General features: G+C 41.7%; 1 protein-coding gene across 1 annotated transcript in view; it reads right to left on the bottom strand.

The window, feature by feature from the left end:
• Window positions 1-363: 363 nt before the first annotated feature.
• The window catches only part of DGUOK (deoxyguanosine kinase), a 48,351-nt gene continuing 25,398 nt past the window's right edge, over window positions 364-23,316 (bottom strand). The window contains exons 3-7 of the mRNA XM_049784437.1: window positions 16,180-16,367; window positions 10,255-10,402; window positions 2,997-3,112; window positions 1,291-1,390; window positions 364-675 (exon numbers count right to left, since the gene is read on the bottom strand). Coding sequence (XP_049640394.1) covers window positions 649-675; window positions 1,291-1,390; window positions 2,997-3,112; window positions 10,255-10,402; window positions 16,180-16,367 — 579 coding nt within the window. The 3' untranslated portion in view covers window positions 364-648. The remainder of the gene's footprint in view (window positions 676-1,290; window positions 1,391-2,996; window positions 3,113-10,254; window positions 10,403-16,179; window positions 16,368-23,316) is intronic.

The raw sequence follows: 23,316 nt of genomic DNA, 5'->3' as shown, positions 1-23,316 counted from the left end.
GTAGCCCAAACTACTGACTGCTGGTCAGTAGCAATTTTATTAGGGCTGTCTGCTTTTTGTATTCTATCCTGTTTGACTGATCTAGGTGATTAGGTCCAAATGACTAATACCAAGAGTTATTAATCACTAGGGTTGTAAAATAATGAGGAACAAGGCTAAAAGAATGAGAATAAAACTAGGAGAGCTACTGGCATAAAAAAACAAAGATACTTTTCTTATTTTTTGGTTTTTGGGCCACACCAATGATGCTCAGGAGTTACTCATGGCTATGCACTCAGAAATTGCTCCTGGTTTAGGGGACCATATGGGACACTGAGGGATCGAACCACATTCTATCCTAGGCTAGTGCGGGCAAGGCACTACCTTACCACTTCTGCCACTGCTCTGGCCTCAGAAGACAAAGATACTTGTCTGCAGCTTGATCCAACTATAATCATTATATTCGGAATGACCGAATCTATATAAGTATGTGTGCTGGGCTCAGTGTGAGCCAGGCTGTCTGTCTCCAAGGTTGTTGCCTTAGTTTTTGGAGCATTCTCACAGATGACCACACAGGAACACTGGACCTCGGTCATGCCTGAACTTCAACAGTTGGTTCAGTGCTTTTCTAGCTTAAGAAATTCAGAGAGTCCATATCATAGTACATGACTACAGATTCTTTACAAAGGTGATTACCTGCAGGAAAGAGAAAAGAACAAAAATTGAAGTTCAAATTTTTTGCTGACTATACAAGAATCCATTTATACCAAATCTGTGTAGCCAAACCCAAGGAGTTTCGTTAGTAAAGGAGGTCACAGGCAGGAAGAGAAAATGTGACCTACCCAGGGTCATACAGAAGCAAACAGCAGAGCTGAGAAAATAAATGATAAGGTTGCATTTTCTAGTTCTAGAATACCTTAGAAGAGAAAATTCTGAAGTATCTAGTATATCAATTATTAATAAAATTCATCAGCTCTGCATATAAAAAACATAATCATGGAGTAAACAATGGCCAATGATAAGAGACCCTGAGAGTCAGTTGTAGAACTGAGACTTCTACAGTGGGGGAGGAATGCTGGACACTTTGGAACACTAATGTTAATACTGCTGTGAATCACAGGATCTAAATAAAAATTACTATTGGTTTGAAATACTTTTGAGAATTGGAATTATATTTGTAACTTATACAAAATTCCACATTTCACAAGTTCAGTGTGAATTAAAGCATCAAAGACAAGGCCCATTATAATGAAGCTTTAAGTAAAGATAAAAAGCACCATCTAGAAGACAAGACTCAAGATCCTTTTCTACCTTCTCCATTAGATCTTTTTGTTTGGCTCCTACTTCAGAAAAATCATCATTGACATCCAACACCAGCACTGGGATGTTGAGCAGAGTATCGGAGTGGAGCCTGAAAAGATTACAAACATTTAGGAGACTGGAAAAAGGACACTGAGCCACTTTGAGACATGTCCACAATGTCTTACAATTAGTTCAAAGAGGAGAAGTAAACTCATATTGCTTTTCAATGAAATTAAACAGAACGTAAGCTGTAATTCAAAAGATAGGATGGTGGGGCCGGAGAGACAGCATGGAGGTAAGGTGTTTGCCTTTCATGCAGAAGGACAGTGGTTCGAATCCCGGCATCCCATATGGTCCCCTGTGTCTGCCAGGGGCGATTTCTGAGCATAGAGTTAAGAGTAAGCCCTGAGCGCTGCTGGGTGTGGCCCAAAAACAAACAAACAAAAAAATTCAAACAAAAGATAGGATGGTGGTGAGAAAGTTCAGGAGGTATTGGCACTTGCCTTCTATTCGGCTAACCCAGGTTCAATCTGCACCACATATTCTGCTGAGCAACACCAGGACTGATCCTTGAGCACAGAGCCAGGAGTAAAGTCCCTGAACACTGCCAGGTATAAACAATCCCCTTAGACCCACAAAGAAGAAAGAGGGGCCAGAGAAATAGTAAAGGGAGTTAAAGCTCATGCTTTGCATGTGGCTTACTCTTGTTCAATCCCTGGCATGACAATGTCCCCTCAGCAGCATCAGGTATAGCCCTGGTGGCACCTGACCACTACCAGCATCTCTGGGTGATCCGGTAATTCCTAGCTCTGTGGGGCCCAAATAGCTTTAGGTCCTGGCACTGAGCCACAGCCCCCTTGCCCTGAAATAAAGAAAGAGAGGCTAAAATAAGAAAAACCCATAAATTATAAAATCTGTACATTTGTAAACATGGTTAAAAAAAGAAATTAGGCAAAAAATAGGGCTAGTGTGATAATCAGTAGGTAAGGAGCTTGTCTTACACCCAGCTGACCTAGGTTAGATCCCCATACTATATATGGCTCCCTAAACCTTGCCAGGAATGATTCCTAAACGCAGAGCCAGGAATAAGCCCCAGGCACCATCAGGTGTGTCCCCTTCTTCCACCACCAAAGGGGAAAAAAAAACCCAAACAATAAATAAACAAACAATAAATAAAATTGGCAGAAATGAAGTGGTAAATTTATTTTATCTTCTCTTTAGGTAAGAAGAGTTTGTGTGCTCAGGGGTTATATGATGGGACTCAGGGAACTTAGAAAATCAGGGTTGGCCACATGCAAAGCAAGTGCCTTACCTCATATACTGTCTGGTCCTGAAATTATTTTTTTAGTTAGGCTTATACTTAAGGTCTGAGCCCCATTTTAAGTAGAGAATAAAGCAAGTCTAAGGGAGAAAAGGCAGAAACTAAGAATGCCAATTTAGCAAAATGAGCAATTTCTTGACAATTCAGCCTTTTAACCCAGAGTCAACTAGATGACCATTATAAAAGAGAACAATAGCAAAAAAGCTGAGGAAATGGAATCTAATAAAAAGCCTCTTGGAATATTCAGATTACGTCCAATACTAAATTTTTGTTGAATAATGCTTGAAGTTTTGAACCACTTTTAGTACTTTCAAAGCCTTCCTACAAAGCCTTCCTCTTCCTAGGAAGAGGCAAGAGGGAGGCAGGGATCCCCTGCTGCTCCCTTCACACTTACCTGGTTGATTTACGAACAAGCCAGGCCTCATGCTGCTCATGAAGCTGCTCAAGATAGGACAGCTCAACCCCCTTCTCCTCTTGCCTGGCCCTCAGGTGCATTCTCTTCAAACAAACCTGAAAAACAAAACCAACCAGGACTGTTCCCTTGACTGTTACAATCTCATCTTTGGGGGCTCTCAGACCCACTCTTGAGGTCTATTCTGATTCTGTGATGAATTTCCATGTAAATTTGCTTCTGCCTGCTTTTTTTTTTTTTTTTTTGGCTCAGATACAGGCAAACAAGACCCATTCCAGAAACCTGCACTATCTTTATGTTTCCTTCTCCCAGAGACATCTGGGAAGTCTCTAAATTCTCTTTAGTTTTTCTCCAGTTGGTTCTCTTCCCCACTACTCTCACCTCTGCCTTCATTTCAGGCCTCATGACTGGCCCTCATTTTCTCTCACCTGGTCCACTAGAGGAGCTCTCTGCCTCTGGGAGTAGTGAAGCACATGGAAAGAAAACAGACATTAAAATCACAAAAATCCAGGATCAAATTCCTGACTTCACCACGTTCTAGTGGTGCAATCTTTGTGGGCTTTTATTTCCTAATTCTCCTCTCACCACACACGTTGTTGTGAGGATCTACTGTGGTAAGGCCTGTCAGGTTCCTGGCAAAACCTCCAATTGGTTCCCTTCAGTCAACCCTTCCATAGTTCTGAAGTATGACGACATGTCTCTCTCTATTAACTACCTCCCAGGCTCCCTCCTGTCTACAGGTATGTACTACCTCCTCCTTTCAGAGAAGTGTGAGTGGCCTCATATTTACATAATGATAAATAATTTAAAACAGCTTTCTTATTATACCAAACATGCTTTCTGTAACAAAAATGCAAAAAATTTGCTGAGGTCAAAATTAAAAGAATTTTTTAAAATGAGGCTTGAGAGTAACTCTCCTCCCTTTACTTTTCAGTAAAGTGGAAAGCATGAATGGTCTTATTATTCTGCTATATAAAAGCTGGGAACCTGGTAGACACAGCAGCTCACAAAATGTCATCTTCTGTACTTGGCACACAAGCTGTCCTAGAGTTTGGCCCCACTCCTGTGTCTTCTGCACTCTCAAATTTTTAGTTACTCTCCTGGATTCTGAGCTTTGGCAAGAGAAGATCTGATCTCCTACAGGCAAGACAAGTTCCTTCACACCTCAAAACTTTTGCCTTAGATATTTTATATTTTGCTTGATTAGCATTTCTCCTTTTGTCTTCCTAGGTAACCTTTTCAAAGTCAGTGTCATGTATCTTTAACCCACTGAATAACCCTTAAATAAACCCAACGATTGAATTTCTCAAACATTGTATTTCCAAAATGTAAAGATCATTTCCAAATATAGCACACAACATTTCCACAGATCATCTTTACATTCCCCTCATAACCCACCTGTACCCTACTGAAATACAAACATTTCATTTATGGGCTCATGACCAACTCCTCAAACTGATCTACACTTTCAACACTTATCCTACCTATCTCTCCCTCAGCCCTGAATCAATTAAATACCCCCACATTTAGATAAAGTCTTTGTCCTCAGAGTTTTATAATATAGAGAATAACAAAAAATATATGAAGTAATCGACTGCTCAATTATGAATTTTCCTTTTCCTTCTTGACATGGTGCTCCATGAACCATCTGGTACCAGGGACCCAACTTAGGTCTTTCACATACAAAGCACATATTCCAACTCTCCTGACAAATCCCTAGTCCAGAGGTCTGAATCTTAAGTAAGACACTTTAGCCAAAAGAGGGAGTGACTGGGCTTGGAAAGTCCAAGAAGTCTTTCCTAGAGAAGTTTCCTGCTTCTCTGGTACCAGCTCACTGAACTCTGAGTTTAGTGCTGTTCTTGGCCTGTGCAAACACAGACTACTAAAGGAGTTTTCACTCTTTTTTTTTTTTTTTTTGATTTTTGGGCCACACCCGGTAACGCTCAGGGGTTACTCCTGGCTATGTGCTCACAAGTTGCTCCTGGCTTGGGGGACCATATGGGACACCGGGGGATCGAACCGCGGTCCGTCCAAGGCTAGCGCAGGCAAGGCAGGCACCTTACCTTTAGCGCCACCGCCCGGCCCCGGATGGGACACCGGGGGATCGAACCGCGGTCCGTCCAAGGCTAGCGCAGGCAAGGCAGGCACCTTACCTTTAGCGCCACCGCCCGGCCCCGGAGTTTTCACTCTTTTAGACATCAGAAGGAGGAGGTGATCATGGGGTGCTCCTTCTCAATGGATAAAGGAATCCCAGGGGACGGGCAAGAATCCTTGCATAGGACTGAACACAGTCAAGTGGAGGAGAGGGTCAACAAAATGTGTTATGTGTATCCACTTAAAAGCTTAAAATGATTATTAAAATTTTTGCTAAAATTTTATTTATTTGTTTTTTTTAGGCCACACTCAGTGACGCTCAAGGGTTGCTCCTAGCTATGCGCTCAGAAATAGCTCCTGGCTTGGATCAGCCACGTGAAAGGCAAATGCCCTACCACTGAGCTATTGCTCCGGCCTCTAAAACTTTATTAATTTATTACTAAACACCAAGGTTTACAAAAATTGTTCATGGGCCCGGAGAGATAGCACAGCGGCGTTTGCCTTGCAAGCAGCCGATCCAGGACCAAAGGTGATTGGTTCGAATCCCGGTGTCCCATATGGTCCCCCGTGCCTGCCAGGAGCTATTTCTGAGCAGACAGCCAGGAGTAACCCCTGAGCACTGCCAGGTGTGACCCCCCCCCAAAAAAAAACAAAAACAAAACAAAACAAAAATTGTTCATAATACAGTTGTTTCTGGCATTTCATGTTCTAACACCAATCCCATTACCAGTGTAATATTCTCCCACCATTGCCCCTGTTTTTCACCTACCCATGGGGCAGGCACAAAATAATTTACATTATATTGCTGGCTACAATTAAATGGCTAAAAACTTTAGTAAAATAGATTTGTGAAAATTGTTACATATCAATCACAATAGATTCATTAAGTCATCTGTCTGAAAGTTTATTAAGCTGTTTCTTGATGGCTGAGCATTCAGTATTACTAGTTTTGTTGAGCTTAGGTGATTTATCTGCTACTTTGACATCTAATTTGGTGCTTTCCTATTGGGGTAGCAGTATTGAAAAATTTGGAGGTGTACAGTTGCATATGTGGCCATGTGCTCCAGGAATTCTGTGGAGCTGGGATGATGAGGTGACATGACATGACGGTGGCTGGCTGGGATGTGTCTGTGGCTGCTGGGGCTTCCAGAAGGAGGGAGTAGGGAGAGGCTGCCTACCCTTTTACACTAAGTCCCAGAGTTCTCTAAATCTTTTACTTTCTGACATTTAATGGCTTCCATTTACCTAGGTCTCCTAATCTTCCTTTCTATGGTCCTTCTTTTTTATTTTTTTTAGATAGAGTGTCAACCTGAGGCGATCAGGGCCTTATTCCTGGCTCTGTGCTCAGGGATCACTCCTGATGGGGGAAACCTGTTCTACAGTCCAAACTCAGGTCAACTGTGTACAAAGCAGGTACCTCTTACCCACTGTAGTATCTCTCTGACCCCATATGAAACTCCTTTTTTTCCCTTCTGTATTTGTTCCATAATTCCCAACTGTATTGCCAATGGCTTCAATACATTCCTCCTTTTTGCCCCTCTCTCTCCATCATGCAGCTTTATATTCCTCACTTTCAGCTACCCCAGAAACATGCAACCAACTATATTAACTTTTTGTGTGCTATTAGGTAACGTTTTTTAATCCCCAACCTATTTTCCTTAAGCATACAAGCAAAAGACCTACCACACACTTTTTTTTTGTTTTTCTTTACAAGATGTCCTAAGACAACTTCGCTGTTCATTTTAATGGTGTCAGAATTTTCCAGTGCAAGGATGGAGTGTAATATATTCATCTTGTCCCTACTGATGATTTCTTGTGTTGATTCTCTGCAAGTGCTCTTACAAACAGTGCTGCCTTGCACATGAGTCAATGTGCCCATATTTAAAGAGTACTTTTTATTTCTACAAACCCTTGTGTCGAGGGCTGACTTTCAATAGATTGCAGCGAGGGAGCTGCTCTGCTACGTACGAAGCCCTGATTAAAGAGTAAATTTTAAGGCACATGACTAACAAGTCAAAAGGTATGTGGACTTACTAGCATATACTGCCAAAAAGCTTCCACAGAGAGTAGCCAATTTACATTCCTACTAGAAAGGTAGCTTCAAGATTGCTAAACTTAGCAAAGCTATCTAATTTTCCTCTCTCGGGGAAAAATTATCAGAATTAATGGAAATGCGTATTTTTGAATGTGGCTTTATGTTTTCAATTATACACAAGAACAGAGCCCTTCTTTTTATTAAAGCTATAATTATTCATTCATTGCTTGCAGGCAAACATTGATCCTAAAGCCTCTCCTCTGAAAATAGGCCAACATACCCCTTTTTAGTATTAATTTGCTTAAAAGAGCAAACTTTTCTCCCTATAGGTCTAGGTTAATTCCCATTTTGAAAATCTGGTGGCATTCATGTTACACTGCTATTTTTATTTATTTTTTTTTGGGGGGGCACACCCGACAGCAGTGCTCAGGGACTATTCCTGGCTCTATGCTCAGAAATCGCTCCTGGCAGGCTTGGGGGACCATATGGGATGCCGGGAATCGAACCCAGGTCCATTCTAGGTAGGCTGAGTGCAAGGCAAATGGGCTACTGCTGTTTCATCTCTCTGGAAAACTGCTTTTAAAAACTAAAACAAAATAAAACAAAACAAAAACAAAAAACCACACAGGAGGGCGTACCTCAATGGCAGCAGAAAAAGTCTTTCTTTAGTTGCAAGTGACAATCAACCCCTTTGCCTCTAACAAGGAGGATCTGCTGCTTGGGCTATGTGGGGTCAGAGGCAGGGGCCCATGGCATGGCTCTCACTTGTCTTAGGTGCCTCATTTCCCAAGGTTTTCTGCCAGTTGTTCTCATGTACCTACAGTGCAGGCACGGCCTAGTGCTGGGAGGCACCATCGCTGAGCTCCTGCTTCCCATTCCCGTGAGTCTAGGGAAGCATGCAGAGGAACAGCCATTTCTCTTCTCATTTACCAAGCTTACTTGATTATTTGTTTTTCATTTTTTGGGGGGGATTTTGGTGCCACGCCTGGCGGCACTCAGGGGTTACTCCTGGCTCTATGCTCAGAAATCGTTCCTGGCAGGCTCAGGAGACCATCTGGGATGCTGGGAATTGAACTCAGGTTTGTCCCGAGTCAACAGCATACAAGGCAAACACCCTACCGCTGTGCTATCTCTCCAGCCCTCAAGCTTACTTGAATAGAGGAAAGGCCCTACCTCTAAGCCCTTCTTTCAACAGCTGCTTTCAACAGCTGTACATAGAGGTTTCCCTTCTGCTCTGCTCTTGTGAATACAGTACAGAGGAGTCAAGACTTGATCTCAGGGAAAAACAGCAGCATTTCTGGGTTCCCTGACTCTCATGACCTCCAGTGGAAGCAGCAATCAAATCCCATTTGTTCACAAAACAAGCAAGCTATGTCTCCTATCATTATGCTACAGAGATCCCTCAATTCCTGTCAGACTAACCCAGCTGAAATACCCCACATCAGTTGCACCATCACCCAAATAACACCATCACTGTCCTCGCCACTGCTCCTTCCAAGTGCACAGACAGGACAGGGAGCTTTCTTTGCTTTCTCAACTCAGTCTCCAGAAAACAACAACAACAACAAAAACTCAGTCTCCAGGTCCTAGAAACAAAGCTGCTACAGGGAGGGGGATACTGTATGGATACCAAGCATACTGTCTGGCCTTTGGAATGACTACCCATTTTCTTTTTTTTTGGTTTTTGGGTCACACCTGGCGGTGCTCAGTGGTTACTCCTGGCTATCTGCTCAGAAATAGCTTCTGAAATAGCTTCTGGCAGGCATGGGGGACCATATGGGACACTGGGATTCGAACCAACCACCTTTGGTCCTAGATCGGCTGCTTGCAAGGCAAACGCTGCTGTGCTATCTCTCCGGGCCCTTATACTCTCTCACTCTCTCTCTCTCTCTCTCTCTCTCTCTCTCTCTCTCTCTCTCTCTCTCTCTCTCTCTCTCTCTCTCTATTTTTTTTGACTGCCAATTTTCTGAAGCCAATTGATCTTGAAGTCCTGCTTCTTTTGGACAAGGCTACTCAGCTTTCTCAATTCTTCTAACATTCGGCAATCAACCTTCTGCTTCTTTAGTCAGTCATCCTATGATTCCCACTGGAAACCTCTACCATTGCTTCAGATGCCAGCCTTAATCTTTACTCAGTCCTAGTTCACAGAACCATCACTTATCCTTGGTCCAGGTATTGAACCTTCCTGGGGAATAGAACTTTCCTCTCACTCAAACCCTATACTAGGTTATTTAAGTCATTCTCTTTGGCAGGAGTCTCTTTAATCCTAGTCACTGACATCAATCCCTATCCTTATAGTATAGTCATTGGTCATTTAAAATTCATACATTTTATGTCAGCCTTATTCTCTTCAAAAGGTGCTCAAACTTCAGTGTTCCTACCATCACATGCCCCTGCTGTGTGCCAGTCCCATGCAAGGAGCCATGGGATGCAAAATCTGCAATTCTTCAGGCTTGGTCAGAGGCATCCTCAAGGTTCATTGAGGAGGGAAGGGCTATTAGACTGCTGAGATGACACAAAGGGCTGATCATATATGTTGCATGTGGCAGGCCAGGATCAATCCACAGCATCATGTAGTCCTTTGAGCACTGCCAGGAGCAATCTTCAGTCACAGAGCCAGGAGAATCCCCTGAGTATTGTCAGGCATGTCCCCAAAACCAAACCAAGCAACGAAAGAACTATAAATTAGGAAATCATATAGACCACCACAGATTCTGATGACCCAATAAGTGGAAAGAAAGAGTTGAAGCAATTAATCAGAGGGTCCAACATGCAGACCCTGGAAGACCAAAACAGCAACGCTGACAACAAAACTGAGGTTACCTAGGGAGAGGATTAGAAAAGTGAGGTGGACAACATCAACATTACTATGAAAGAGCAAATCTTTTTAAAAGTCTATTATGTCCTATGCTGCTGCACCTTTAAGAGTGACTTGATCCACAGAGTTGGCAGAGCACCTGTGAAGTGAGTGTCCAGTGTGTGCTCACCTACCATTCTCCAGGCTCTGAACAATACCCACAACACATGTTGTCCAGCCAGAAAACCAGCAGTCTGAAGTACCTCTCCTCCATCTCATATAGCCCTGGACTAGGGTTTTAGGTTTTACATTACCTGGGGGGTAGCCTGGAGGTAGATGAAGCCATGTAATCTGAGCTGAGTGGCAAACTCCTGCAGGAGAAAAGAATGCCAGTTCTGGTAGATGTGCCATTCCAAGTCATTGAGGGAGCCATTTTCATAAAGGCTCTTTGCAAACACATACCTGGGTGGAAATGAAGAGGAATGGGAGAAGACAGAAAAATGGGAAATGGAATGAAAGGCAAAGGAGACAGAGTTGCAGAAAATCAATAACCAACTTGTTCCATGTCTGTTTCAAAACACTTAACCTTTCTAACACTTTATCAATCTTTAACAAGTATTAATTTGGGCTGGAGAGATAGCATGGAGGTAAGGCGTTTGCCTTTCATGCAGAAGGTCATTGGTTCGAATCCGGCATTCCATATGGTCCCCCAAGCCAGGAGTAACCCTGAGTGATGCCGGGTGTGACCCAAAAATCAAAAAAAAGTATTCATTCTTTTTTTTTTTTTAACTTGTTTTTGTTTTTGGGCCACTCCTGGCTGTGCTTAAGGCTTACTCTCAGCTCTGTGCTAGGGATCACTGTAGTCTCAGAAATATGAACTCTTTTGTTTTGTTTTGTTTTTGTTTTTTGGTCACACCCAGCAGCGCTCATGGTTTACTCCTGGCTCTAGGCTCAGAAATTGCCCCCTGGCAGGCACTTGGGAACATATGGGATGCTGGGATTTGAACCACTGTCCTTCTGCATGCAAGGCAAACACCTTACCTCCATGCTATCTCTCTTGCTCCAACTCTTTTTAATTATTTTCTCTTTTGGTTTTTGGCTCAGTAGGAATAACCCAGAAATGTACCTGAGGAACCCCTGGTGGTTCTCAGAAAACCATATGAAATGCCAGGGATTGAACCCAGGTCAACCTCTTACAAGGCAAATGCTTTACCCACTGTACTATTGCTCTGGCCCCAGAAATGTGAATTATTTTTTTAAAAGAATGATTTAAGGGGCCGGAGAGATAGCATGGAGGCAAGGCGTTTGCCTTTCATGCAGAAGGTCATTGTTTCGAATCCTGGCATCCCATATGGTCCCCAGAGCCTGCCAGGAATGATTTCTGAGCATGGAGCCAGGAGTAACCCCTGAGCGCTGCTAGGTGTGACCCAGAAAAAAAAAAAAAGAATTATTTAAAATAATTTTTAAATGGAATCACTGTTAGATAGTTATATGTTGTTCATGATTTGAGTTTTAGTCATACAATAGTCCAACACCTGTCCCAAAACTGATGCATATTGTTCACCGCCAGTGTCCCCACACCCCTTCCTCCTGACTGCCTCTATGGCAGTTTTCTTCTCTCTCTCCTCTTCTCTCTCTTTCCCCTTTTTCCTTGTAGGCATTGTAGTTTGCAATACTGTTACTGAAGGGTATCATGTATATCATATTACATCCTTTCAGTACCCAGTTCTTCTCCAAAGTGACCAAGAAATATGAATTCATTTTGGCGTGGTGCCTCGACCAGCAGTACTCCTGGCTCTGCACTCATCCTGGCAAGTTTGGGGGACCATATGGGATGTTGGAGTTTTGAACCTAGGTCAGTTGCATGTAAGAAAAACACCCTACCTGCCCCCAGAAATGTGAATTTTTAATCTGCATCTTTCTCCTTGCGCAACTCTGAAACAGGAGCTAGTATCTATAGTTCAGAAGCCCAAATTGCATCTCTCCACATGGATCAACCAATGGAATAAAAGGAAACTGAAAGAGAGTATCACTGGTCATTGAAAACCAATAAGGATATATAGAACTGGATGCATGATAGCTGAAATTTTGAGACTTCCTTATTTTTATTTCTCCTTTTTTTTTTTTTTTTTTTTTTTTTAGTTTTTGGGCCACACCCAGCCGGCGGTGCTCAGGGGTTACTCCTGGCTCTGCGCTCAGAAATTGCCCCTAACAGGCCTGGGGATCATATGGGATGCTGAGAATCAAATCTGGGTCCATCCCGGGTCAGGCACGTGCAAGGCAAGTGCCCTACCGCTGTGCTATTTTTACGGCCCTGTGAAACTTCCTTATTCTTCTATAATATATCAAATAAAGAACCTGGTGTAGGGCATCTACTGGTGTTCAAATAACCTGGTTTTCAAATAAGTTTGAGGGATTCTCAATCTCCAGGCTGCTGAACCATCTTTGGTTTATTTAAGAAGTGGAGAAGAAACTTCATTTAGGGCGGAGCAATAGCACAGTGTGTAGGTAGGGCTTTTGCCTGTACATGGCCAACGGGGATTCAATCCCCAGCATCTCCTATGGTCCCTCGAGCACTGCAAGGAGTAAATCCTGAGTGCAAAGCCAGGAGTGACCCCTGAGCAATTCTTGGTATGGCTCAAAAAATAAAAAATAAGTAAAATAAACTATATTTAAGTGGTACCACCTGTGATGACAAAGTGCATTTCCTACTAATTGTAATTTTTTTTCAAAGAAAGCAGACTCTCCTTCAAAACATATATGAGCCCTTATATACTTGTTTTCTCTGGTGCTGAACAACTAATCCAGATAGAAGAAAGCAAAATTAAAATAAAAACAATCAAACTACCTTTACCCCATGCTGATTTCCAAAACTAGAAGAGCAGCTGGTAAGGAGGAAAATTGGTACTAACTAGAAACCACTGCTTCAGAATGGTTATTCTGCTTTAAAACATCAGGCATCTTAATATAAAACACAATTACATTCTAAACAATAAACTCCAGTTTCTAAGGCAACGCTAAGCAACTAGCCACTTCTGGAAAAATGAAAATTAGAATCCTTGTTTACAAGTGACTCTGGGAAGTATATACCAAAAGGCTGCAAAGAGTCCTGAAGAAGAAAGGATTTCAAGAGTTATTTTTGGTCTGATTCTGGTTCTGAAGTTCACTAGCTGCAACATCTTGGGCAAACTAATCCAATCAGCTTGTTTCTTCTCCTTAAAGAGATACAACATGATTCACAGAGTTGTTGGTGTGCTGTATGTAACACTAGCAAAGTGTTTATTTTTTATTTGTTTGTTTTGGGCCACACCTGGAGATGTTCAGGGTTTTCTCCTGGCTCTGTACTCAGGAATTACTCCTGGCAGTATAAAGGGGATCATTCTGGATGCCAGAGACTGAACCCAGGTTGGCTAAGAGCAAGGCAAGCACCGTTCCTGCTCTGGCCTAGCACTAGCAACTTGCTTAGAGGAGTGATTGGGACACAACGTTCCAAACTTCTTAGTTATTAGAATTCTTCTGTTGCTAGGCTATGAAGAAACTAATTTGGGAGCTTTACCCCAAATTAGTCAAAGAAATCAAACTGCCCGGTCTGGTATGGTTTGATGATAATTTGGCCACAGCAACAAAGAGGTGTCTTCTGCAGCTCAATTTATAAACTATGTTTTCAGCTTTTTGACAGGTACTTAAAAAAACAGATTTTTTTTGTTGTTGTTGTTTGTTTGGGAGTCACACCTAGCTGTGCTCAGAGTTTGCTACTGACTCTGCACTTAGGAATCAGTCCTGGTAGTGTTTGGGAGACCATATGGAATGCTAGGAACTGAATCCTGGTCAGCCTATGCAAGGCTAGCACCCTAACTGCTGTGTTATCTCTTCAGTCCCCAAAATAAAATTTTTAAGAAAAGAAATCACAAATTTTTTTACTACCTCCATTAAAGTATTCCTCATCTTCCTTTATTTTGGAGTCATATCTTTGGACTTACTTCTAGCTTTGTGTCAGATGACAGGGCTCAGGAGGGAACCAAATGAAGTGATAGATCAAAACCTAACCAGCCATGGGCAAGGCAAGTGCCAAACTTACTATACTATCTCTCCAATTTGCCTTTATTTATTTATTTATTTATTTATTTATTTATTTATTTATTTATTTTTGGCCACACCTGGCAATACTCAGGCATCATCTCTGGCTCTGCGCTCAAAAATCATTCCTGGTGGTTCTTGGGGAACCGTATGGGATGTCAGGGATCAAACCTAGGTTGGTGCTATGGTGCTGGGCAAGGGAAATGCCTAACACACTATACACCTCTCTAGCCCTTCCTTTCAGTTCACCTTTCTTGAGGACTGGCACTTCTTTTATCTCTTCAAATATGGGGATGGTACTGAACCTGAGAGGAAGGAGCCACTGCACTTTTTAAGGACAGAGACCAGAGAAATACCATCTCAGAGATGTACATATCAGGATTCTTGCTCTAAACCACATTACTATTTCTTTAGCCCAAGCAGAAGGGATTTAGATTTTTTCCTCCCTTTTTATCTACTCTCCAAACAATCCATGTTCTTCCTTGGCCTCAAAGTAATTGACCTCAGAATCTTCTTTTATAAGAGGGGTGCCAGGAAGGTAGGCACTAGATCTGCCTTGTCCTGCTGCAGCCTGACTCAGTCTGGTGCCTGTACACAGGAGGCATTTAATGTATTTGTAATCAGAGAATAAATTAATACAATTTTTTTTAAAAAAAGGGAGGATCTAATTATCCTCAAGCTTAAAATGTGTAATGAGTTGACTTTTTGACAAAAAACAAACAAACAAAACAAAACAAAAAATACAACCCAGGTTCAAGTCCCAATATCACATGTTGCCTATGTACTACCAGGTGTAGCCCTAAAACAAAACAAAAGAAAATAAGATTAAAAGCTTCTAAACCATTTCTGGTTCTGAAGTTCACTAGCTGCAACATCTTGGGCAAACTAGTCCAATCAGCTTGTTTCTTCTCCTTAAAGAGATACAACATGACTCACAGAGTTGTTGGTGTGCTGTATGTAACACTAGCAAAGTGTTTATTTTTTATTTGTTTGTTTTGGGCCACACCTGGAGATGTTCAGGGTTTTCTCCTGGCTCTGTACTCAGGAATTACTCCTGGCAGTATAAAGGGGATCATTCTGGATGCCTTGCATATGGCCAACTCTAGTTCAATTTCCAGGACCACATATGGTACTCTGAGAAGTGACATCTGAGCACACAGTTAGTTGTAACCCAACTGCCTCCTCTAATCCTTCATCAAAAAGGAAAGCTTCTAGGGGCCAGAGAGATAGCACAGAGGTAGGGCATTTGCCCTGCATGCAGAAGGACAGTGGTTCAAATCCCGGCATCCCATATGGTCCCCCATGCCTGCCAGGAGTGATTTCTGAACATAGAGCCAAGAGTAACTCCTGAGAGCTGTCAGGTATAACCCCCCCCCCCCAAAAAAAAAAAAAGAAAAAGAAAAAGTTCATCATTTTAGGAACCTATATTTTAATTCAACTGCTTTTTTAAAGGTGATAACTAACTACCAATTCAAGTGTAGGGCACTTCCCTTGCATGTGGCCCGAGTTCAATCCCTGGTATCCCAGATGGTTTCTTTTTTTTTTTTTTTTTTTTGGTTTTTGGGCCACACCCCGCGGTGCTCAGGGGCTACTCCTGGCTGTCTGCTCAGAAATAGCTCCTGGCAGGCACGGGGGACCATATGGGACACCGGGATTCAAACCAACCACCTTTGGTCCTGGATCGGCTGCTTGCAAGGCAAACGCCGCTGTGCTATCTCTCCGGGCCCCGCCAGATGGTTTCTTAAGCACTGCCAGAAATAGTTCCTGAGTGCAGAGCCAGGAGTAACCACTGAGCACTGTTGGAGTGTGGCCCCCAAACCAAACCCCCACCAAAAACACTGCTAAGTAGTACTACTCTGTGCCTTTTGGCATGTGGCAGTTCTAAGGTAGCTATCAGTTTACCTCTATGCAGAAAAGATTAAAGAAATATAACCAATATAAGCAATGTGGGAATTAAATGCACTGCTTCGGAAAGGCACAGTGGTCTTTCATCAACACATGTGACAAATTTGTGGAATTTACAGTTCTGAACAAAATCTGTCTACTGTATCTGTACAGATCACCTTTCAAGACTTGGGCAATGCATGGTCTGAGCAAGAAGAGAAAACATGTAGCATGAAAATGGGGCTATGACTCTCAGAAGACTCAGGGCAGAGTCTTACCTGTCACTGTAAACAGACCTCTCAAAGATCTGCACTGCATTGCTGGCCTGCAACAGTCTCTCAGGGATGGGCTCCAGTTGAATTTTCAGGCGGCTCATAAAAGAAAACGTCTGGAATGTATAGGACCATCGTGCTGGCTCCTGGTACATCAAATCGAGCAAGTTTCCAAGACTCTGGGTAGTGCTGTCCTAAAGAGAAATTACAAAGAGGGAAAATTTCCTAGGAGGCATGTTGGCTTCATGTTGCTTGTCTTCTCCCCTTGCAGGCTTAATCATCAATTAGGGAAGCAATTACAAAAGTTCCCTTCCACTGACGATACAAACTCATTCCCTAGTCTAATCAAGGCTTCACAAGGAAAAGATTTTCCCACCTTACATGATTAAGAGTCTGGTAGAGATGACATGCTCCCTTCAATATAACAGGGGAAGAACAACACTGATAGATGGGATGATGGAGTCACAATGAGGAGTCACAATCAAATCATTTCAAATCCGGGGCCGGGCGGTGGCGCAAGAGGTAAGGTGCCTGCCTTGCCTGCGCTAGCCTTGGATGGACCGCGGTTCGATCCCCCGGCGTCCCATATGGTCCCCCAAGCCAGGAGCAACTTCTGAGCGCATAGCCAGGAGTAACCCCTGAGCGTCAACGGGTGTGGCCCAAAAACCAAAACAAAACAAAACAAATCATTTCAAATCCTACTTTGAGGGGACAGTGGCAGTCAGTTGGGAAGTAAATGATACATGTAAGTTCCAACAGAAATGAGGGTTTAGGGGCCAGAAAGATAGCATAGTGACACGACATTTGCATTGCATGTGGCCAACTCAGGACCAAGACCAACAGTGAGTGGTTCAATTCCCAGCATCCCAAATAGTCCCCTGAGCCTGCCAAGGGCAATTTCTAAGCGCAGAGCCAGGAATAAGCCCTGAGCGTCACTGGGTGTGACCCAAAAACCAAAGGGGGAAAAAAAAAAGAAATGAGGGTTTAAAAAAAGATCTAGCTGAAGACAGATACAGCAATAGGAGAAAAGGTTAGACATTTATTTAGACAAGTACAAGTGGTCCAATGTGGTTAAAATATCATTCCTACATTGTAAAGAGGCTTTGAAAGGTTTTAGAAGGTAGAATAGAGTGGGATCACAAAAATGATTTCCCATGGGCCAGGATGGCAGTATAGCAGGTAGGGCACTTGCTTTGCATGTGGCTGACCCAGATTCAATCCCTGGCAACCTCTATGGTCCCTTGAGCCCACCAAGAAGAAGTTAACCCTGAGCACAGAACCAGGAGGTAGCCCTGAGCACTTCCAAGTGTGCCTACCTCCAACTCCCACAAAAAACCAACCCACAACAATTTAACCTCCTTCAAAATGCTCAACTACAAAACACACCTGCTTCACAAATGGGTATGAGACTGCAAGGGATATTGAGTGTGTGGTACAGTCCTGAGACTGTGGAAGCATGGATAAGAGGGAGAGGCATTTTGCTGGTAGATGTACCATGCTGACTGGGGGAAAGGTGAGAAAAGGAGGTTATTCCACCATCAGTGGAATCTGGACAATTAAGGGGAGACTGCTCTAGAACAAAAAAATATTTAGTGACCTACATAATTGCTCAGAACCCATTTAGCTGGAGAACATATACACCAACCCCTTCAAACCTATTAGCAAACAGAGGAAAAATCATGGAAATAAAACTATTTAACAACTCAGGAGCAGAGAGACAATTTGCATGCTTAGGACAAACCACCTCCTGGGAGACAAGAACTGCTGCCAGAAACAAAATAGGAAAATATCAATGAGACTCAAGAGACTGACACGTTGATAAAATATGAAAAAAAGCTGTGACTGGAAAAAAAAATATAAAGGTACCAGAGAAATAGTATAGTGAGTAAGGCACCTATAAATGGCTGACTTGGTTTTTGGTTTTTTGTTTTGTTTTGTTTTGTTTTTTGGGCCACATCCGTTTGACGCTCAGGGGTTACTCCTGGCTATGCGCTCAGAGATCGCTCCTGGCTTGGGTGGGACCATATGGGACGCCAGGGGATCGAACCGCGGTCCGTCATCCGCAGTCCGTCCTACGCTAGCGCTTGCAAGGCAGACACCTTACCTCTAGTGCCACCTCTCCGGCCCCCTAACTTGGTTTTAATCCCTGGCACCATATATGGTTTCTTGAATACCACTAGGAGTAGTTCCTGAGCACAGAGCCAGGAGTAAATTCTGAGCACAGCTGGGTGTGGCCCAAAAACAAAGAACAAAAAAACAAAAACAAATCTAACTTCTTTTTAAAGTATAGTATGAAAAGAGAAGCATTTTCAGAAGCAAAAAATGCAATTGCCCAAATAAGAATCCCAATGAGGATCAGTTATTTAGTAAACTAATTTCTGCAATTAGCCTAATTAATGACTACCATATAGTCAGTTTAAGCAATTCTTCTGAAATTACAATATTAAAAAGCAGAAAATTATGAGAGTATAAAATGCAGCTAAAACCTAGAGATGAAAAACTAGGAGAGCAACATCTCCTACTAGAGAACTTTTGCTTTTTATTTTTTTCCCTAAAAGACAAATCAATATAAACCACGTTTTCTACTTCAGTAACTGTAATACTGTATTCAAATAACTTTATAAACTTTATAATGATCTGAAACTTCATAATACTCTTTTTCTCAGGAAATAGAAGAGAGGTGAAATACATCCTCAATAGAAGAGACTCAGAAGTGCTCACTCCCATCAGATTTCACCATCCCTAAGAATCCCTACTTTATACAAACATGTAATATCTCTAGATGTTTTAGAACAGCAATAAAGTTTAAAATCATGCGATAGCACGATGTGTAGGGTGTTTGACTTGCACGAGACTAACTCAGATTAAACTTCCAAATGCTCTAGGGTATAGCCTCCCCCCCCAAACAAAACAAAACAAACAAAACAAAAAATAATGGTTCAACTATGAAAATTATAAAGAAGCTGAAATGATCAGATAAAAATCTGATTAAAATCAAAGGAAAAAATTTTAAATCTGAGATCTGAAGTATTTCCATCAGAGAAACTCAATAACATGCAGATAGCCACAAACTGGACCTACTTTGGCAAAACATTAATAAAAACAAAGAAATCCCCATACTAATGTAACTCAATGCACATGTATTGCATCCCTGAGACAGAGTTTGACTTCAGCACCAATACATAAATTAATCAATTAATTAATAGCAAAAATCAGTAAACAGCTGCAAATAAAATGGAGTAAGACACAAAAAAAACTACATAAAAAAAAAAAACAGTAAATCCTACAAAAGATTTTAAAAATCAAATAATAAAGACTCCAGAAAAATACAAGAGCCTTTTTTCATGAAGTCATAAAGCAATCTTGTTTTTCTCTATAACACATGAGCAGAACTGGAGGGTGTTATACTAAGTGAAATAAAAAGACAAAGAAAGGGGCCAAAGCAATAGCAAAGCGGTGGGGCATTTGCCTTGCACAGGATTGACCCAGAACCAAACTGGGTTCAATCCCCATCATCCCATATTGTCCCCTGGGCCTGCCAGAAGCAATTTCTGAGTACAGAGTCAGGAGTAATGTAACCCCTGAGTGTCACTGGGGCTATACCAAGTAGTGCACAGGCATTACTCCTGGCTTTGCACTCTGAAATCACTCCTGGCAGGAGGAGTCAGGGGACAATATGGGAAGCTAGAGACTGAATATGAGTTGACTGTATGCAAGGTAAATGTCCAATCCACTGTGCTATCATTGCAGACCCAAAACATTAACATTTAAATCAATGGCATTAAGTACATTTTTTTTTAATTTGGGCAAAACTAAATTAAAACTAAAATTTAAAAATAAATTTTGACCATGCCCAGCAATGCCCTGGGCTTACTCTGGTTCTGTGCTCAGATATCACTCCTGGCAATGCTGTAGACCAAATGGAGTATCAGGAATCTCAGCTACAAGAAGGAAAGTCTAAACTTTTTATTCTCTTTCTAACCTAACAAGTACTTAAAATATTTTTTTAAGGGGACTGGAACAAATAGAGGGTAGGCAGAGTGCTTGTCTTATAAATGGCTGACCTGGGTTTGATACTTGGCACCCTATAGAGCCCACTGAGCACCACAGGTAGTGATTCCCTGACTTTACAGACAGAAGTAGGCTTTGAGCACTAAGAGGTGTGACCCAAAAACCAAACCAAACCAAACTAAAAAAACCAAGTTTTTCAATACTTTCATAACACTGAAGGTGAAGTCTATAAAAATTGTACACATAAACTATTAAAATGTTAAGTCTAGGGGCAGAGAGATAACACAGCAAATGTTTGTCTTGCAAACATTGTCTTCCATTACCATTTAGTTGTCAACCCAAGACAGACCCGGGTTTGATTCCTGGCAGATCCAGGAGTAACCACTGAGCACCTGCAGATGTGGCCCAAAAATCTAAAAAAAAAAAAAAAAAGTCTATAAACATACCTATACAATTCCAGGTATCATATTAGCAAATGTAGGCTAGTACATCATTGCCAAAAAATAGTTCATTCTAGGCATGTGAAGATGTATCATTATCAAATCTGTGACTGAAAAATTAAAGACAATAATCCTCATGGTTGGAAATGTGACTCTGTGGAAGCATTTGTGCATGAGAAGGTAGACAGGGCTATTATACTAGCTACTAAGAGGCTTTTGATGAAAATACAGCACTGATGCTGATGAAAAGCCAATATCCTAGTTACAGAAGTGTACCTCCTCCATCACATGCTAATACGTATTGAGCAAGAATTATGTCACCTAAAATGGACTTAGAGGTATTTAATTAAAGACACACCCAAATAATTGTAACTACCATCTCTACTATAATTTAATGTTATTCTAGAACTTCTACCCAAATGAAAGAATACAAATGAGGTATGAACACTAGAAAATTCATAATTACTGTTTAGAAAATAATTAAATTATAACAATATAAGAATTAAGTCAGAGAATACAAATATAAAATACAATGACTTTTCTCTAAACAGCAATAACTACTTCAAAAGGATAACAGGAAAACACAATCAGACATGATAATATGTATATAAATAACCACTCACAAATAAAATAAAAAGGAACACTACCAAGGCCAGTAGTTAATTACCGGGAAAATCAAACTCCTTTAGTCTTCCATTTTTTGTTTTTGGTTTGGGGGATATATCTGGCAGTGCTCAATCAGGGATTATTTCTGGTCAGTGCCCAGAGGTCATACAGTCTTTCTGGAAAACCACATGGTGCTGTAGATCAAACCCGGACCTCCTGCATGTAAAACATGTACTCTGATGATATTTAACTCTTTCTAACCCAATTATTTTATTTTTCACAAATAAACCCCACCACCTACAGTTACATTTCATACACACTCTCCCCTCTCTCCCCCAACTCTTCTCCTCAGATGAACTTAGTTCTATGATTGTACCCACTGGTTTATTTTGTCTATTCAGGAACTTTATATCCTTGTACTGCTCCATTAATGAAACTAGTTAATACGTGTTTTTTCCTTATGATTTACTTCTGTTTTGCATACCTCTCAAGCTCTTCCTAATTTATAATGAATGGGGAAAAATTAATTTTTAAAATTACTGAAGGGAGAGCCGACCATGTCTGCCCAGTAACCATCACCACAGACTCATCTAACTCTCTAAAGAGCGGCAAAACTAGCAGCAAAAACTCGAACATATTGGCCTCATCCCTGATCGCACTAGGGCTCCTCAGGAGAGGGGTGAGGCAAGTCCCCCACCCTGATGAAGCTGTGTGGTAGATGCACACACAGACCTGCTCTACAATGCTCCACACCAACAGCTCAGCTTCACCACCTTTCCACCAGTCTCTGTAGACTTCTCACCGCCAAATATTCCAGGTATGCCAATTTTGTGGCTGAAATTTCCAGGGACTCTTTGGAGCCAGAGAGGGCCTCTCCCTACCACTCCTCCATGCCATTTTACTTCCATAAGTCCTGGCAGTAATGCCCATGAACCACTGCTGTTGCCATAAAAATGTATTGGCCCAGATTCTTGAAGTCCTGAACCACATGGTCACTTATGCAGTCACATGACACTTCCATAATTTTGATACCAACTTTCCAGTAGGAATACACCAAATTAGATGTGACATTATCAAAGAAGCCATATAAGGTCAACAAACAAAACCAATAATGGAATGCTCAATTAGCATAGTAAACCATCAATGACATCATTGCAAGATATGACAGTTTACACAAACTGTCATATGCAGCATAAACAGCATAGTAAACCATTAGACAATGACATATTGACCTCATTGTAAGATATGACAGTTTACACAAATTTTCTGTTAATGAAGCTTTCTTTGGATAATTCCATTACCATTTAGTTGTACCAAGCAATATTAAATAAATTATTTGTATCTTGCCAAGAGGCTTTGAGGTGGTTGGGAAACTGGGGACAGTGGTGGAGGAAATGTTACATTGATGGTGGGATTGCTGTTGGAACACTGACTGAGAGAAATAACTATATTATAAGCAACTCTGTAAAGCACGGTGTTTAAAATAAAGAAATGTGGGGCTGGAGTGATAATACAGCAGTAAGGCATTTGCTTTGCATGCAGCCAACCCCTGACAGACTCTGGTTCGATTCTTGGCATCCCATATGGTCCCCTGAGCTTGCCAGGAGCGATTTCTAAGTGCATAGCCAGGAGTAACCTCTGAGCGTTGCCAGGTGTGACCCAAAAAACAAAAACAAACGAACAAAAAATTACTGCAGGGCCAGTGAAATGGTTCAGAAAGTAAGGCACTTGCCTTGTACAAGGCTGACCCAGGTTCAACCCCTGATACCATATATGGTCCCCTGAGCCCCAACAGACTGATTTCTTTTATTGTTTTATTTTTAAATTTTATTATTTATTTTTAAATTTAATCACTGTGTTTACAAAAATTTTCATATGGGGTTTCAGTCATAGAATGTATACCACCCTTCACCAGAGTATCATTCCACTACCAATGTCCCCATTACACTCGCCCACCCCAACTCCCTGCCTATCTCTCAGACAGGCATTCTGCCTCTCTTCTTCACTATAGTTATAGTGTTTGTCATGTGGTTAGGCTCTAACTGCATTCATGACCTGGTCCTCCAGTATTCAGCTCTATTGTCTC

This window comes from Suncus etruscus, chromosome 12, assembly GCF_024139225.1.
Source record: "Suncus etruscus isolate mSunEtr1 chromosome 12, mSunEtr1.pri.cur, whole genome shotgun sequence".
NCBI classification, from domain to species: domain Eukaryota; kingdom Metazoa; phylum Chordata; class Mammalia; order Eulipotyphla; family Soricidae; genus Suncus; species Suncus etruscus.
Note: the sequence above shows the minus strand (reverse complement) of the source record. Positions and strands in the feature narration are given on the sequence as shown.